The sequence below is a fragment of the Balaenoptera borealis genome (genome assembly GCF_965194805.1).
Source record: "Balaenoptera borealis genome assembly, chromosome: 8".
Classification (NCBI taxonomy): domain Eukaryota; kingdom Metazoa; phylum Chordata; class Mammalia; order Artiodactyla; family Balaenopteridae; genus Balaenoptera; species Balaenoptera borealis.
In genome coordinates, this window is record NC_138865.1 from 95406522 (window position 1) to 95426195 (window position 19674).

The 19674-nt window shown below is 34.5% G+C and overlaps 1 protein-coding gene across 7 annotated transcripts in view; it reads left to right on the top strand.

Annotated features, from left to right (window-relative positions):
- FSD1L (fibronectin type III and SPRY domain containing 1 like) overlaps window positions 1–19674 on the top strand; it is a 73120-nt gene that overhangs the window by 24622 nt on the left and 28824 nt on the right. For all 7 annotated transcript variants that reach the window (XR_014247884.1, XM_082404048.1, XM_082404043.1 and 4 more), the window contains exons 4-6: window positions 6023–6124; window positions 13872–13894; window positions 19233–19354. Coding sequence is in view for 6 of the 7 variants with exons in the window: in XM_082404048.1 (XP_082260174.1) it covers window positions 6023–6124; window positions 13872–13894; window positions 19233–19354 (247 nt within the window). In the remaining variant the exon portion in view is untranslated. The remainder of the gene's footprint in view (window positions 1–6022; window positions 6125–13871; window positions 13895–19232; window positions 19355–19674) is intronic.

Sequence of the window (19674 nt, forward strand, 5' to 3'; positions counted from 1 at the left end):
TTTATACAGCAGGTTCTTATTAGTTATCTATTTTATACATATTAGTGTATATATGTCAATCCGAATCTCCCAATTCATCCCATCACCACCACCACCACCACCACCACTACCCCCCCTTCCTTTCTCCCCTTGGTTGTCCAAATGTTTGTTCTCTACATCTGTGTCTTGCAAACCAGTTCATCTGTACCATTTTTGTAGATTCCACATATATGCCTTAATAGACGATATTTGTTTTTCTCTTTCTGACTTACTTCACTCTGTATGACAGTCTCTAGGTCCTTCCACGTCTTTACAAATGACCCAATTTCGTTCCTTTTTATGGCTGATATTCCACTGTGTATATGTACCACAGCTTCTTTATCCATTCATCTGTCGATGGACACTTAGGTTGCTTCCACGACCTGATTATTGTAAATAGTGCTGCAATGAACATTGGGGTGCGTGTGTCTTTTTGAATTATGGTTTTATCAGGGTATATGCCCAGTAGTGGGATTGCTGGGTCATGTGGTAATTCTATTTTTAGCTTTTTAAGGAACCTCCATACTGTTCTCTATAGTGGCTGTATCAATTTACATTCCCACCAACAGTGCAAGAGGGTTCCCTTTTCTCCACACCCTCTCCAGCATTTGTTGTTTGTAGATTTTTCTATGATGCCCATTCTAACTGGTGTGAGGTGATACCTCATTGTAGTTTTGATTTGCATTTCTCTAATAATTAGTGATGTTGAGCAGCTTTTCATGTGCTTCTTGGCCATCTGTATGTCTTCTTTGGAGAAATGTCTACTTAGGTCTTCTGCGCATTTTTTGTTTGGGTTTGTTTTTTTAATATTGAGCTGCATGAGCTGTTTATATATTTTGGAGATTAATCCTTTGTCTGTTGATTCATTTGCAAATATTTTCTCCCATTCTGAGGGTTGTCTTTTCATCTTGTTTATAGTTTCCTTTGCTGTGCAAAAGCTTTTAAGTTTCATTAGGTCCCTAAATGGGATTGTTTTCTTAATTTCCTTTTTGGATTGTTCATTGTTCATATATATAAATGCAGCTGTTTTTTGTGTGCTGATTTTGGTCACAGATGTCTTTGAGAATCTGAAAACTATGGAAGAATACAAATGTTCTCTTTCTCTTACAAACATGCTGTACACACACAATTTCCCAGTATTAAATATGCTTTCAAGTCTGTCCATTCTTCCCAGGTTGAAATTTGTTGTTTATATTTAGGAGGTGGGAGTTGTATTGCAGTTGAACAACGTGGGTTTGAACTGTGAGGGTCCACTTATACACTGATATTTTTCAATAGTAAGTACTACAGTACCATACAGTCTGTGGTTGGTTGAATCGTGGATGCAGAAGAACCACAGATATGGAGGGTCAACTCTAAGTTATATATGGATTAACCCCCCCATTGTTCAAGAGCCAACAGTACTTAAATCATTTAAAGGTAATTAGTTTAGTCATAAAGTATCCATAAATTTCAATAAATAAGAAATTCATTCATTTAAAAAAGCAGGATTGGAGAATAAAGGAAAACTCAGCATCTTCTGAAGATCTCACCCATGACTCATCCTGTGGAGATTTCTGTTCTGTCTTGGGCCGAAATCCTCCATCATAGCACCAGTTTGGAATACCCTTTAAGCGTTCAGTTGCTTAATCTCTAACCTTCCCTTCTCCCTCCCCATACTTTTTCTCTGCCAGAGCAGCTCTAATTATCTTCATTGTATTCACCAGACACCATTTCTGTCAGCCTGGCCTATACCACATATTAAATTTGCTACCAAAATGGTCATGAGTCATATTTTTTCTCCTACATTTTCCTCTTCCCATCAAGTGACAAAAATCTCACGCATATTGAATGTGCATTATCAATTCTTATCTGCCACCTTTAACCATCCCTGGAGTGAGTGATGCTCCAGTGCTGCTACTATTATTTTTCTTCTCTCTTACCTGTAAGTTTCAAATACCTGGTTGGTGCCTTTTTTTGTTGGCACTTTCTTTCTGCTTAACTGTGCATGCAGTTTATTTTTCTGGCATTGTTAATAGGGAAGCTAGAAGCAGCCAATAGACACAATTTTAAAAACTTGCAATTGGGGAGTTCCCTAGTGGCTTAGTGGTTAGGATTCCAGGCTTTCACTGCTGTGGCCTGGGTTCAGTCCCTGGTCGGGGCACTGAGATCCTGCAAGCCATGCTGCGTGGCCAAAAAACAAAACAAAACAAAACAAAAACAAAAAACCTTGCAATTGGCTAAATAAAATTGAACTGATAACACCCTTCATTAGAAGTAGAAACTTTTCCAAGGAGGAAAAATACTTCCTCCTTGTCCCATATTATTCACGTATCTTATTATATTGCTAGGTTTTAAATAATGGCAGTTGACTTGCTTCTCTTAGGTCCTTTTCTCTACTTTTCCCTTTCTTCCTCTCCTCAAAATTCACATACACTGGAAACAAAGCTCATATGATAATAGCTTTAGAAATGCATTATTAGACATTGAAGTCATAATTATCATTGGATTTTTAAAAATTATATTATCATCTTCATTATGTCCTGTTATGCTTACTCTAAAGATAGTTTAGAGTCATAAAAGAATTTGAAAAACCTTGGAATGTTCCACATCTTTTAATGTTCCAAATTCATATTTGAGAAGCTACTTTAATAATTTATGGGGAAGTCAGTGATACTATTTGATTGCCAGTATCAAGATTTTATGCATTCATTCAGTAAAATTTGAGTTAGGCTATGCTGGATTTAGAGTAAGTAGTAGTGAGCAAAACAGTTCCTGCCCTCATGCATTTCACATTCTCATGGAGGGTAATTTGCAAGAAATGCAGAAGAAAGGAAAATCAAATTCTTTTGCCAAAGAGATTAGAATTTATAAGAGTAAGCAAAAATGTATGTAAGATATAACCAATTTAAGAATAATGTTAATGTAAACACTCTACAGCTGTATATAATGCAGAGGGATCATGAAGGGAATTGAGTTCAGGAGCAATTCTTAGAAACTGATTTGAAGCACTTTGAGGGAGGGGAAAGCTTACTTAATAAAGGGAAGAGAGGGTATTCCAGGTAAGAGGCAGTTCAGTTGTTAACATAATCAAAGATTAAAAGTCTAGAAGAGTCTTAGAATCATCTTTAAGCCAAGTCACCGCTGATTTGGAGGAGAGATCTAATATTCATGTCATGGCATGTGGATTTTGATATTTAGGTGTGCTGTCCTTAAGTCAAGATGTTTGAGATTTTCAGAATTAGGTACTCTCTATCCATTGTGGAGTTTTGGTTTAAAATATGTCCTTTGACTTCTAGAAGAAGTGTGATATTTTCATATCAGAACTTACTTTCTGGCAGCCCTATACAGAGCTAGGTATATGTGTGTACACATAAAATCTATAGTGCTCATCTTAAAACAGGCTGCATTTATTGCTCTTGTAAACTATTGAATTTATATTTCTAGTTATTGGCTAAATTCCCAGTAATGAATAATTGGGTCATATAAATTTATTTAACCTTTTTTTCTCATGGAGTCTTAGATGAACTTTGTCCACTTTGGGTTTTGTGACTCTTAATTACAATGCTAATGAACATAATTATTATTATTATTTTTGCAACTGATCTGATTCGTGGAAGTCTTCCATGCAAACTGCATTTGGGCTCTTTTTAAATGAGATGATGTTACTCTGATTTTTTGATCAAGTATTCTATCAAATTCATCATTAGTTGTTGAATATTGATGGGGGATTCAAAATGTTGCAGAAAATGAGAGGAACAGAGTTCTAAATACTCTTTGGAAGTGGTGACTGCAGAGATGTTAGCACCATCTTTTCTTCCTTATCATCATTTCAGATCTTCATTTTTTATAGCAATTCCATTTTTTCCATCCTTTTATTATCCTTTGTGATTCTTAGTACTTGACTTTTCTTCTCAATGGCACAAACATTTTCAGTTTTTTTAATGTATTTTTTTAAAATAAATTTATTTATTTATTTATTTATATTTATTTTTGGCTGCACTGGGTCTTCGTTGCTGTGTGCGGGCTTTCTCTAGTTGAGGTGAGCAGGGGCTACTCTTCGTTGCAGTGCGTGGGCTTCTCATTGCGGTGTCTTCTCTTGTTACGGAGCACAGGCTCTAGGCACGTGGGCTTCAGTAGTTGCAGCATGCAGGCTTAGTAGTTGTGGCTCATGGGCTCTAGAGTGCAGGCTCAGTAGTTGTGGTGCACGGGCTTAGTTGCTCCACGGCATGTGGAATCTTCCCGGACCAGGGCTCAAACCCGTGTCCCGTGCATTGGCAGGCAGATTCTTAACCACTGTGCCACCAGGGAAGCTCCTTTCACAGTTTTTTAATAGAAATGGTTATCTAGGGCAGAGCACGGGATATTGAGGGGACAGTAGGCTGTAAAATAAAACTCTTAAGTTATTGAGATGTAAGCTTAGTGAACATAACTTCATTCTTCAGTATGTTCTTGTGTTATGGTTCAAAGGAAAACCTATGGTGATCTCAAACCATAAAGCTTTCTTGGGGTAGTTTGAAAACCAAGTATTAAAAAGAATCACAACTTGGCTACTGATGCCATTTCTTTCTTTATTTGGAGTTAATAGAGCATCTCTGTTCTTTCTTTGGGTTCACAAACTCAATAGCATGTTGTTTTTATTAAGGTATTTTAATAATTCCTCTGAATAACTAAGTGCTCTTTAAGTTGTAATCCTTTGTTCTCCCTTTTTTTTTGCTTTCCCTCTTGACTTCAAAGCAAATTTATAGCATTTTCTTAGAATAAGATATTTTTTTTCAAACTTTGACTTCAGATTGGTTTTTTTTTACTTTAATAGTTCCTTGAGATATATTATTTATTCTTCTTGGTATTTTTTACTTTTATACTACATTGACTTACTCTGCCCTAGTGATCCTGTATGGACCATTTACACCTACCATCTTATTCTCAGTGATTTTGCTTTTATAAAGCTCTATTTCAAATGGTGGTTTGTTAATTCTTTGAAACTCATAAGAGGCTTACTCATAGGAAGAGCAGTATTTTTATGAAATTGTAGTTAGGTTCTTAGAATGACACATGAAAACCTATTCTAATCCAAACTGTGACTGAACTATTCTACTTTTCCAAAGTAAAACAGGACACATCAGAAACCAATAAAATCAGATGTAGTTTATCTTTAGTTTGTATCAGAAGGGGAAATTAAGTAGATTTGAATATGGAATAGATATTAATAAATATTCTGAAGAAGAATCTTGGATACATTTAAAAGCTTAGAAATGGGTCCGTTTCTTTGTTTAAAGGTATCACTAACAATATTTTCACATAACTGGGCTTAGTTTTAAATCTACAAATGATAATGGAGAGAAGGGGGGAGGAGAGGGGAGAGAAAGAACTGAATAAGAAAGGTTGTGTTAGGTGAAATTAACACATCACTATAACAGAGCTTATCACTGTAACAGTTACCATTTTTTGTTCCTATTTGATTTTTTTGAAATCTAGGCACTTCCTGTGTTATCCAGTTTTGGAAACTGTAAATTAGCATTTATAGGAGCATGTATTACTTGAGTAATGTGATAAGTGGAGTACTAAGATTGTGCTCAACTGAATGTACCTGTAACTTGATTCATGAACTTTAGCTTAATTAAATATCATCAAGAAATTTTGTCTTCATTATAGAGGATGTTGCCTGCAGGTGGATTATTTTGATATTTTACTTTAAATTTTCTGACTACCTGATTGAGAAGAATCTTTAAATAAATTTGACCCCAACCATTTATAATTGCTTTGTTTTCTTTTTTGTTTTTAAATGATGAGTATATCTTTATCTGTATGTAATTAAGCTGTTCCGGACAAATTATGGACAGTTTAAGATAATTAAAATTTGTTATATATATGACTAGTGATTACCTTGCTTCAGTACCTCTCTAAAATGTTTGTTCAATTATTGCTATTAAGATTGTAACATTCATTGTAACAATATATATTTAAGATTCTGATGACAATAGGAAATTCTATTTTAATGATTTTTTGTTATTATTATTTTTAGAGTCAGCTTAGTCAATGTAATAATGCCCTGGAGAACTCGGAAGAACTACTAGAATTTGCAACAAGGTCATTAGATATAAAGGAACCTGAAGAATTTTCAAAGGTACCAAAAAACTAACCAAAAAAATGAAACTAATCCACTTAAAAAGGAAAGTTTTGTTGAAAAGAAAATGGTGTTTTCCCGTTTGATTTTGGATTCATTCAGTCATTTCTGATACTAGAAAAGGTTTGGCAGTTCTTGTTAAGTAAAATGCTAGCTGTTCATTTATTCCAAAGCGTATACTTAGAAGTGTGTGTCATTGGGGTTACGAACAAATTAATTATTTGTTTAATGCTCAATTCTGATGAATGACGTTACTCTTTTTTTTCAGTTACTTCCCCCTTGGTCATTTATTTTAAAGGTACTTGTATACTTTAGCCGAGTCATACCTTTGTTATAAACATTTTATAACTAAGGAAAGGAGATTGATATTGCTATTAACATTCATAAAAATCTAAGTTGGTGTTCCTTTCAGTGAGCTGATTGGGAAAACATCGTCACTTGATGCATATGAAAGCATTGTGAAACTTACTAAATTTGTTATTAAATGTCCCAGTGTTCAGCTTAAGTAATTGTTTGAATGCTTTATTAAAATATGAAAATGTAGGTCCCTAAGGGGTATATTTGGTGTGAAGATACAAATAGTAGAGCAAGAAGACTGCTAATGTTTTAACCTAGATCCTGGTGTTTAAGAGATTCTGAATTCTAGATTCTTCTTCTTACTTTAAGTAGAGTCATTTTTAAATGATTGCCAGTTTATCAAATCATTTGATATTTGATACAGAATAAGTATGTAGACTATATAGAAAATGGCATGAAAGAGTGTGAAATAAAGCTATATAATTAGTAAAATATATACTGTGAAGTAGTCTTATCAAGATAAGATATTTGAGTTTGATATTTTCTTGGTCTTTGTGGACTGTGTAGTGAGCTGCTTGAAAGGTAGCTTTATAATCCATGTGTGCCCACCACTGATTTCATTTTATGATTTTTCTATGAACTTGAGGGTAGAAGAAACTTCCTTGAGAAGATAACATTTGCTGACTTAAATCCCTGCATCTTGAAAATGAACTTTAAAAATTAATTCCTTTTGACTAAATGAATGGAAATTTCTTTTGCTGTAAACGAGTTAACTAATTAATTCTTGAATTTGGATGTCGGTTGTAAGAAAATTCATCTTTGCACTTTGTAAGACTTATTATATAAAGGAATTATGAGGGAATAGTATCATACTTTAAATTATTCTAAAAGTATAGATATGTCACCTATTCAGAGGGCATTTATGTGATAACCTCAAATACCTGGAACATAGCCAAAAAAACATGCAGAAAGCAAAAGATGTCTGAGTCAGCAGAATCAGTGTCGCACAGTTCGTGAGTGGGAGTTAATATCTTCTATTCATGATAGCGTCTCAGAATCTGTTGACTATTAGTATGTACATGGTACTACTAAGTTTTTCGGGTTTTTTCCTTTTTATTTCCTGGTTGTCAACAGATTCCCCTTCTAGTGGAGTAGGGCAGCTGTTAATGACAGACATAATCATAGCAGCAAGAATTAACAGCTGAGCACCTGAGAGCGGAAGAAGACAGGAAAACTATAAAATGTGGACATAGTACTCAAAAATAGCTTGAATCCAGGTGAATTTAAATAGGACCTGATGCTTGGAAAAACTGATAAAAGTTTGTTTCTCCCAAGTTTCTCTTTCCATTGACGTTTTCAGAGTCCTTTCTTCTTCCTCTCAAAAGATTCTGTTCTCTCTTTCTCTCTCCTTTGTTCTTTCCAGCTTTGTTAAAACTTGTTTCCAGTATACTGTAAATTGGAAAGGTTCTGATAAAATAAATCACCTTGTGGTTTAAATATATTTTCTTCATGTGCCACTTTGCTTCTTATCTTACTATTTTGGTCTTGTCTTCCAGCATTTTGCAGTACTTCCTAGTAGCTTGATCCCTTTGGAGATGTGTTGAAATGAATTATTTGTCAGTGTTTCCTAGCCAGAAATCTGAGTTTATTGTTCAAGAAAAATGCTTAACTGAGAGTTACTTGCAATTATTTTCTTAGTATATCCAAATAGTATCCAGATAATGTTTTGATTCCAAGTCAAAAACTAAATGTACTTTCCTAACCAGCTGCATGGACTCCAGGCTTGCCTCAGATACCTAATTGCTGACAGAGTTGGGAAAGATGACTTGGAAGATTAATTATTGGACTAGGAGTATGTTGTTAGATATTTGGAAACAATTCTTTTAATGTATATTATTTGCAAATATCTCATATTAAAGTGATTAAAGCAGATTAATATGAATAACTCATGGGGACAAAAAATATTGTAGGCTGAAATCTAGGCCATGAGTCTTTTTAGACTTCATTATCTTCAAAAAGAGTATTTTAAATACTAATATTTAAGTGATCATGTTGCAGTACATCAGCATGAGAATTGAACAGAAAGCTATGCTAATTATTTACCAGCATTAGACAGTCTGAAAGTGAACAAGTAAACTGTTAGAAGTTTGGTTGATAGTAAATATATGCAGGAAGATCACCAGCAAATGAGTTCTGGATCATTAGCTTTATTTCTGGATGAACAAGTAGCCAAAGCCCCAGCAGACTTGGTTTTTCTGCTAATAACTGGCCTGCAGAACACTGCATGGATCCCTTAGCAAAATTAATATTCCCACCAACTCCCCCTCTCCTCCGAATTTAGAACTTGAATTTTACTTATGAAAAGAATTTAGAATTTGAACTTGAATTTTAGAACTTGAATTTTACTTATGAAAAGAGCTGAGTTTATGGGACATTTTCCAAGTCAATATAACTAACCACTTCATCCCAATCTTGCCACACATAACTCAGTTGTCAGACAAGGAGGGAGGGAATGGTTTCCTGCCCACAGGTGCTTACACTGGAGAAAAAAGTACAGAGTAAGGTGAAAGGGAAACAGTCTTCTAGATTAGATCACAGATGAAAAGGGAGAAAGGATTTTGTGTATTTCCAACTTCTGACTCACATTAACTCACCATTAGAATATTATTCAGCAGGTGTCAATCTCTGACCACTGGAAGGAGCAAATAAGGAGAGGGGTGGAAGCTCACTCAGTATCTTCAAGGGAGCAGAAGTAGTACTGGCAGAAACTGCTTCTGTGGCTGCAGTCAGGAATTCTGGGAGAGGAGAGGACCATCAACAAAAGCGTGAAGGGAATTCCCTGGCGGTCCAGTGGTTAGGACTCTGTGCTTCCATTTCACGGGGCATGGGTTCGATCCCTAGTCGGGGAACTTAGATCCTGCAAGCTGCTCGGTGTGGCCAAAAAAAAAAGGCATGAATGTTTCAGTTATGAAGGCAGTTTAAAAACAAGTCTAAATATTTAAGAATAGCTCAAACTATAATTTTTCACCTTTACTTCGTTTGTAGGTGTTTATGTCTTATAGAAATGCAGTCTCCTGTTATATAAATGTACTTAGTCATAGAGTACAGATGTATGTGGTACTGTATTCCATGTTTATTTCAAGTTATTTACTAGGGTTTTGTGAAGAAGACTTTTAAATGATCGTGTTTTTGGAAAATAGTGCTTTTTATAAACAGATAAATATATGTATAGGAAATATAAAACTTCTAATGTTTGGAATCAACCAGTATGCAGTAATTTTTTTTGAAATCTAGTATTTTTTGCCTAAGGGAAAATTGCACTTTGAAACGGTCTCTTATTTACTCTCTCTGACTGAGTCCCCTTCATTTCCCAAGTTATTCCTTAATATGGTATTTTTGGGGTGAAGGTAGAAGTCTCAGTAATATATTGTAAAAAGTATTAAATATTTGCCCCCTAGCCATTTTCAGATTGTCTCAAGGAAAGATTGCAAAATTATCTGTCCCAAATCTAATAGGATAATCTGAAGTATGAAACAATGTGAACATATAAACATAACTTGAAAAGTTTCTTCAGTGTTGTGTGGCATTCACATTTTTAGTAGGAACTCTCTTGGACTTTACTGCAAATCAAAATCAAGACAAATCTTCTCCTGAAAATGTGACATCTAGCCTTTGCTACATTCATTGTTTTGACAATGTTAGTATATTTTTCTCTCAGCAGTTATCATTCAGAAACAGATATATTCTTATTTTTGTTGCTGTTTATCAGTGCTCTGATTTTAACTAACTTTTCCCTTGCTACCTTTCTCCATTTCAGCCTGTATTTTGGAGAATTAGATTGTTAAAATGTTTAATTTATTTTAGATAATTTTAAAAAGTCATTTATCTACACATAAGATGGCTTAGGATGGAGTTTAGGGTTCAAAGATATCATTGTGCTCATCATTTTATAGATGAGATAATTGAGTCCTAAAAGAGTTAAGTGACTTGCTGGTTAATGTGATGGGCTGAAACTCAGAGCTCTTAAAACTTGGTCTAATGCTCCGTATTTTTAAAAAGTTTAAAAATTTCTGCTGGTTGGGAAGAAATTTGGAAATCTCAGATTTTGTTCTGTTTGGGTAAATGATTCATTGAGTACAGTAAGCAAGATCTAAAACTTCTTTATTATTCCTATTTTAATTGTGTTTAGGAAAGACTATTTAATTAGCTCCTCCATATATGGAACTATTTTAGAGTACTTTGCTTCTAATGTCTTTCTATAAAAGGAGAAAAATGAAGATATTAAGAAGAAATATAGAAACAATAAGACCTTAATCTTCAAAGGGCTGAAATAAATTCACTGAGGAAAGTAGTTTCTATATCTACTCATTGCAGATTGGGAAAAGATCTGGTTTAAATACTTTATATTTAATTGGTAGTGATAAAGAACCATTTGTGATTACTCCTCCATTATTATTACAGTTTTATTTAAGGAAGTGGTCTCAGGTGACAGATTCACATAACTGGTAAAATAAAGGGTCAGAATTGTAGGATTTATTTTAAATAACATTTGAGAGATGGAGGAAGGGAATCTCAGAGAGAGAGAGAAAGGAGCCATCTCTGATGATAATAGAGAGAAATGAATTGTTGGCAAACAGGATTTCAGTAGAATATTGAAATCGAAATAGTGATTGAAATTGAAATAGAAAATAATGATGTTGAGCAAAGTAATAGGACTAATGTTTCTTGAAGGCTTTCCAATAGTGTACACTGTCATAACCTAAAAATCTAAGTATTCACTGAGACCTCTTCATAATTCATGAAGTGGTATTATGTAGATACAAATAAATGTATTGGAGACAGAGCAGTGGTAAATCCTGGGATCAGGTGGTACTCATTAAGTAGAGATGTTTAATTGACAAAAATGCATCACTCTTGAAACTGAAACTTAGAGGAATCAAGCAACATATTAATGTGTATCTTTTAATGTGACAGCTTTCTGCTTTGGGAGAAGAAATTCCAGAAAAAAATTAAACAATCTATTTTCCAATTTAAGACATTTCTTGAAGTTGGGCCCTTTTATTGAAATACCTGCATAATTTTTTTTTTTTACCTGCATAATTTGAGACTTTCTATCCTTTTCTCATTGCACAGTATAACTTCTTCAACCCCTCCTGCATTTATACAGTATATATACTATAAAATTTGAACCTAAATGAAAGAGGAACCATGGAGGGTCTCCAGTTTTACCAACTGGGTGTATTTATATATATAAATACATGGGGCAACAATTTTTCCTAGATTATATGGCTTTTCATCTATTTATTTTCTGGTTTGTCATGAACAGCCTAGTATATTAAACAATAACATGAAAGCTTTACATGCATGTGTACATGTGCACACTTGCACACAGATGCACTAAAAAAATGGCACCTTACTAAATTAATACTAGACACAAAATTGAATCATTATGGTCAGTTTTAAAAACAGTAATGGTCTTTATATTGTTGGGTTATTTGGGAGTGACTGGTAAGTAGCATTCCTTTAACCAAGTTCTAAACCAATTGGGAAATAAGACAAAACAATAAAGTTGATAAGAGGCCAAATAAAATGATATTGAAGAATTTGGCTTATATCAATGGGCACACTTCCTAATATTGAATCCTAGAAGTAGACAAACTTACCCCACCCAGGGATGTAAGTACAGGGCTACCTCAGGTCTTTGTGTGTGAGGGGAGCCTGTTTCAATGAAACTTACTGAATAGAGGGAAAGAACCGAATATAGAATATATGTTCTCTGTGGGCAAGCAAGCTGCCAGAAAGAGGGAAAGGTGCTGAGCTACTTATTTCTAGTTTGTCCTTCCAGACTCATAATCGGATTAAGTCATATCATCTTCCCAGGAGAAAATGAGGGAATAGAGAGTAAGGCTAGTGGCACTTTTCTCCATGTGTAAAGAAACATCAAGTACAGAGTCGAGTCTCCTCTTCCCCTCCTTTCACACTTGTATAAAAATCTTCAGTTATAATTCTAGCTATAATGACAATAATTTTTAAAAAATCAGTGTAATTAACTTTTTAAAGGTAAATTCAACATACAATATTAGTTTCAGATGTACATGTAATTGACTTTAACATTTCTTATTCCTAGTACCAAAGTAGGTACTTTGTACTTTTATGTATGACTTAAGACACGTATTATAGATGCCACAGAATTGGGTTGTTTGCTGTAGTATTTGGAGCTTGGAATGCGTCTTTAGAAGCATTAAGGACCAAATAGAATGATTAGTATACAAGGTCATGGAATTGATTATGATAGTGCTGTGATGTGCTCATTTTCTAAATCTCAATTCTGTTCTTTTTGTGTAGACAGGTGTGCAGACCAGAATATTTTAGGATGGGTATAAAAATGACCAATACCAAGTAAGAACAATATTAGAACTGAAGAAGAGAGACAACAGAAACATTGCTGAATACATCTAATTAATGTTCAATTAACTTTAGTAGTTATTAAATATTACTATGTGCCAAGCTTTATGCTAGACACTGGGGTTAGAATATCAAGCATAATAGCCATGTTCTACATTAGATGTGTTGTTAATTATGATGGTCAGTGTGGGGAAAAAACCTTTTGTTGGACCTATTATATGGTATGTAAATTTAAAGGGGACAGCAGTTTCTGCATGTATTTTTCATCATTTTTCTGTAACATACAGCACCGAGTAATAGCTGTGCCCTCTTCCTAAGCTTGTGCTAGCATTCTCAAAAAAAAAAAAAAAAAAAAGATATCTTAAGTAGCGTAGGCTTAAGTTGGCAGCTTCTATGAAGTCATCTGAGGGAAAGACCCTATTGCTAGAAGTGTTTCTTTGGTTTCTCCTTGTCTGAATTTTTGCCATTACAACTTCATTTTTTGGGGTAAAGGATTGTAGAACTGCAGCCTAGTTTTATATGTTAGCAGGCAAGCTCTCAGAATACAAAGTCCTTGCCCAGTGAAGGCAAGTAGAGAAAACTTGGAAGAACCATTATGAAGTGGTGAAAGAGATCTCTGAAGAAAAAGTGAAGAGCAGATTTGAAATGTATAAGAAAACCATCAGAATGCATAGAAATGTGTGCCCCGTGAAGGAGATTGATTGTTCTAGTTGAAGAGTGTCAGACTGAATGAAAGTGGAGGTGTGTGTTGATATCTTAAGGTAAGAAAAAACATTTATAGTCATCTGGAATTAGTTTGAAGTGTTAAATTTTTCTCCTTATTTTAAGGTGATTTATATCGGGACTGGATTTCCAACTATAGTTCTAACATCACATTATGCAAGCTGATGTGAACTGTACAGATTTCTTGTAATTTATGTTTTGGTGAATATGAACTAATCTATTTCAGGGTTTTTATCCTAACTTTTCTTGCATGTCACTGCCATTGAAACTTGCATGAAAAGCACTAACTGCCTTCTTTCTCTTCTCCCTGATTTGCTCCAAGGCTGCCAGACAGATCAAGGATAGGTATGGTATAAAACCTACATTTTTATTTAAGTATCAACATTGAAGTCAGAAATGAAATTCAAGAAGTTTCTTATTAGAATCTCGTTAGTTAAAATAAATATACCTAATGGCGAAGTGCAAAAAACAAAAGAGAAAAAGTCTTCTGCATATATTCCGGAATAAACAGTATATCAGCAAGATTTTTAAAAAACATAGTTATTGACAATTATGTACTTCCAAAAGAATTTCATTTCTGGTATAATATAGTTTTAGTACAGTTCTTAATTAGCTATGCTAGTAGTTGGGGAACCATTTTGAATAATTAAAAACATATATATTCCTGAATGCACTTTTTGTTGTTCTTAAATTTTACCAGTATAAGTGTGTCTTATTTTATGAGACGTTACAGCCTTATTTCGTTCCTCAGGAGCTAAAGCTCTCCTTTTTTGCTCCCTCCTGCAGCTGGCGCAGCCCTAATAAAGCCTTGCCTGAATTTCTTGTCTGGGCTCTAGTCAATTTCTATTGATCGGGGGTGGGGGGTGGGGGTGGGGTGGAAGGCCAAGACCCCTGGTCAGTATCACAACCACCACAACAAAAGCCAGCCTGATGATAACTCGTTATGTTTGTGATCTGTGTCTCAGATGTACTACTTGGACTCAACCTACTGGACCTACTGGGTCAATAAAGTCCTTAAAAGCCACACACACAAAAAAAGAGCTATTGCTCTCCTACTTAACTGCTCTCCTGTTTAACACCTTTGTATTCTCATTCCATCTTGTTCCTGGTGCCATCTCTATTTCTAATGCCACTACTGTCTAGTTTGTGGGAGGAGAAAATTAAAGAAAATGATGATAGACTTTGGCTTAAAGGTCTTTACCGTTGGTAGAGCCAGGATTAGCACAGGTAATTTAGTACTTGCTGTAATGAATATACGAAAGGGCTAAAAGAGCTGTTGGCAATTTTGGATTGGGTTATCACAGAAGGGATGGTTTTGATCTGCTTGGCTAGTCACTAAGCATTGACTGTAGTGAAATTTATCACTTAAGCTTTCTTCATTTGAGGAAAATGAAATTCTCTGAAAGGCACAGCTCTTCAAAGCACCACTCTTGAGTCCTAGATTAAATTATTCATCAGATAATTCACAAAATTATTCTGTATGTATTATGTGAAAACCAGTGTTGCTATTGTTAATCTTGGCTGAAGACTTCAACTCTTGTGTTTTTCTAGTGGCCTTTTATTTGACTAGAGGCAAGATTCACATGGCAGTCATAGCATTCTTAGCACAAATATTAATTTTTCTATTTTTTGCATATTTTATTTTTTAAATTAATTTTTATTGGAATATAGTTGATTTACAATGTTGTGTTAGTTTCTGCTGTACAGCAGAGTGAATCAGTTATACATATACATACATCCACTCTTTTTTAGGTTCTATTCCCATGTAGGTCATTACAGAGTAGTGAGTAGAGTTCCCTGTACTATACAGTATTTTTCGTATATTTTATATCAGGGAGTGTTTAAAGACTTGGATCATTCTTATAAATCCTGGATGTAGAAAGGAGATTATGAGAGTTTGAAAGTGAAAAGTATTGGCTGTATGAGGAATGGATGCTAGGTAGGTCAGTTTTCTGGATAAGGTATATGTGGGTTATGTGCGCTGGAATTTGCTATAAGTAATCCATCTTCCACCCTGGCTAGAGTATTCTTCTGTTTAGCCACCTACTGCACAAAATCCTGCTCTGGTCCGTGATTTTCTGGGTTAGAAGTCACTTCCTAATCAGGCTTTGGGCCGTCCAAAGACTTTGAGAGAAACCTTGCAGTTATTTTCTCTTTGCAAAAATAAAACTAAGAGGAAGAGATCCTTGTGTTCAGCTTGTACTATTAGAAATGAACCTAATGGTACATATATACGATGGAATATTACTCAGCCATAAAAAGGAGCGAAATCTGGTCATTTGTAGAGAAGTGGCTGGACCTAGAGTCTTTCATACAGAGTGAAGTAAGTCAGAAAGAGAAAAACAAATATTGTATATTAACGCATATATGTGGAATCTAGAAAAATGGTAATATGAACCTCTTTGCAGGGCAGGAAGAGAAACGCAGACATGGAGAATGGACGTGTGGACACAGGGGTGAAGGGTAGGGTGGGATGAATTGGGAGATTAGGTTTCACATAAATACACTACCATCTGTAAAATAGATAGCAGGTGGGAACTTGCTATAAAGCACAAGGAGCTCAGCTTGGTGCTCTGTGATGACCTAGATGGGTGGGATGGTTGGGCGAGGGGAGTCCGAGAGGGAGGGGATATATGTATACATACAGCTGATTCACTTCATTGTACAGCAGAAACTAACACAACATTGTGAAGCAGTTATACTCCAGTAAAAAAAAAATGGGCAAGGTGAATTAAAACATTCCTAACCACATGGATCCTGTAATGTAGAGAATTATCTGTGGATTTTAGATTGTTAGTTTGGGCTTTGAGGCACAGTTGTCTAAATATATTCAGTTTAAAAATAAAAAGTTCAGTCTTTTGGAAAATTATAGCATTGTTGTACATCTAACTTGATTAATGGAGACTGAAATTTTCATTGTCTAGAAAATAAAAGTCATTATTCTTTTTTTAGGCTTTGATAGGCCTTTCTGATATATCTTTAGGGGATATAATTTTTCTTTGCGGCCATAGTGATATTTTTTCCGCCAGATTTATCTTGAAGAGTGTACATACTATGCTTTTATTTGTTGGGTTTTTTTTTAGTTGAAGTATAGTTGATTTACAATGTTGTGTTAATTTCTGCTGTACAGCAAAGTAATTCAGGTATACATAGATGTATACATTTTTAAATATTATTTTCCATTATGGTTTATCACAGGAGAGGCCATAATGGTTAAATCAAGTTTTACAGATAAAGTTTCAGGTTTAAATTCCTTAAAATACTTTCAGATATTTTTCTCAACAGTTCTCAACAAACTTTTAAATCATCAGGTTTCGAAGCAACCAAGTAAGTTCAAACCTGTTCATAGATTTAGTGGGCATTTACCAAGTACCTATCTGAATATAGCTCTTTAAGAAGTCTTTAAATCAAAAGATAGTTGGGACTGTCAAGAACAACATATGTAAGATTTAGCCTTTGTTCCTAACTTCTTATTAATGTAATCTGAAATTTTATTATTGAGAACCAAGAGCTTAAAGTAATAATGTGTGAAATGCTCAGCGTTATACTTGGCATTCAGTTAAGTGTGAGTTCCCTTCTCCATAAATTGTTTTTTAGTATAGCACTTCCTTTTTTTTTTTTAATTAAAGTGTTGTTGATTTACAATGTTGTGTTAATTTCTGCTATACAGCAAAGTGATTCATTTATACATATATATATTCTTTTTTTATATTCTTTTCCATTATGGTTTATCACAGGATATTGAAGGTAGTTCCTGTGCTATACAGTAGGACCTTGTTGTTTATCCATTCTATTGATATATATAATAGTTTGTATCTGCTAACCCCAAATTCCCACTCCATCCCTCCACAACCCCTTCTCCCCCTTGACAACCACAGTCTGTTCTCTCTGTGTGTCTATTTCTGTTTTGTAGGTAAGTTCATTTGTGTCATATTTTAGATTCCACATATAAGTGATATCCTATGGTATTTTTTTCTCTCTGACTTACTTCGCTTAGTATGATAGTCTCTAGTTCCATCCATGTTGCTGCAAATGGCATTATTTCGTTCTTTTTTTATGTCTGAGTAGTATTCCATTGCATATATGTACCATATCGTCTTTATCCTTTCATTTGTCAATGGACATTTAGGTTGTTTCCAAGACTTGGCTATTGTGAATAGTGCTGCCATGAACATAGAGGTGCATGTATCTTTTTGAATTATAGTTTTGTCCAGATACATGCCCAGGAGCAAAATTGCTGAATCATATGGCAACTCTATTTTTAGTTTTTTGAGGAACCTCTATACTGTTCTCCATAGTGGCTGCACCAATTTACATTCACACCAGCAGTGTAGAAGGGTTCCCTTTTCTCCACACCCTCTCCAGCACTTGTTATTTGTAGACTTTTAATGATGGCTATTCTGACCAGTGTGAGGTGGTGCCTCATTGTAGTTTTGATTTGCATTTCTCTAATAATTAGCGATGATGAGCGTTTTTTCATAGCATTTTCTTCTTGATAAATTGATCAGCTCTTGTTCACTCTTTGTTACTACTAAAGTGACTACTTTCCTAGTTTTAAGATGAAAGAAAATGACTGAATACAGCAACAGTGTGACATTTTTCATCCCCAAGTAACTGAATACAGCAACATGTTTGATACCTTTCATACCATTGATCTTTAGGGTAGTTTGGTAGATCTGAATGACTAGGCCTGGTATTCCCTTTGTTTCTGCGGCTCTATTTACTTCCTCTGCCAAATTCTGTACTAGGAGGACAACATTCATGAATAGCATTTTTGTGTCATTCTTTGACCAAAGATAATAAGGAGAGTTACTTTGTGATACATGTGGAAATCTACTGTAATATGAAAAATTGAAATTTGAGATAAAATAACAAATGAATAGAATATGAGAATTTCTTTTAATCTCTAGTTTTAATTGACAGACAGTTTCCCCCTGCTTTGGGTAAAATGATGTCTGGTATGGCTTCTTTCTTTTTTTGTTTTGTATACCACATTCATCTAAAATATATTTATTGAGTTTTTATTATTTCCATGGCATATGGTTTCACAGGGCTGTTTCTTCTTGTCTCCTTCCATTCAGCTGATGTTGATACATCAGAGTGATACCTACTAGCATGGTATTCAAAATTGTAATTTTACTTCTCTCCTTTCTCATCCATGGCCTATAGCAGCTACCAAGCTATGCAGTATTTGGTCAGTGTACCTCTACTTTTATTTAAGGACACATGGAATAGCTGTGACAACTAGGCAGAATGTTTGAATCAGGGTATATTTACAGTTCATTATTTGGCATATGAAAAGGAGTGAGGCTGGCATCAGGAAATCAGATTGAGTGTACAGAGGTTCAGATGACTGTTGGGTCTGTTAAAGATGATTTATCTTGGATATTTGTCTCTTGAGTTATTTGTAATTTTATGCAATTTTATAAAACTGGCTGGAGGAAAGTTCTTTAAAGGTTATCTTAAATGTCTTTAAATTTAAAAATATTTTACAGTTTTTTATTAAGTTAATTTTCAAAAGATCTAAAAGCAAATTTCTATTTAGTTTTGTTACATTTGTTAATAGCTTCTGAAATCACTAGAGCAAAGTAAGTTCTATCTGTTCGTTTTATAAGTTAAATAGGATACGATACTTCCCATTCTTTTATTTTTAAAAGAATGTTTATGTTTGTGTTTTCTGTAGAGTGACAATGGCTTCAGCTTTTCGCCTTTCTTTGAAACCAAAGGTCAGTGACAACATGACTCATTTAATGGTGGATTTTTCTCAGGAAAGACAGATACTGCAAACTTTGAAGTTTTTGCCAGGTAAGTTAGTACATATATTACATATAAAGTTATTTATAAAACCTTTTTTTTCCTTCAAGATTTTTCTGTAATGAACATTAGAATGTAAATATTAAGGAAGTATAGTGTGATTTTTTTTTTTTTCTTCATTCAGCTAAGGAATAACTGAATTTGCTAGTCTTTATTTTTAGAGGATTATTTTACTGATAGTAAAGATTCCATTTTAAGAATCCCAGAAAGGGATACCTTTTGTTGCTAGTTTGGCAGAGAGAAGCAATATGCCATGGTGGTTCACAGTGAGTCGTGGGCCAGACTTCTAGATTTGCATCCTGGCTACCACT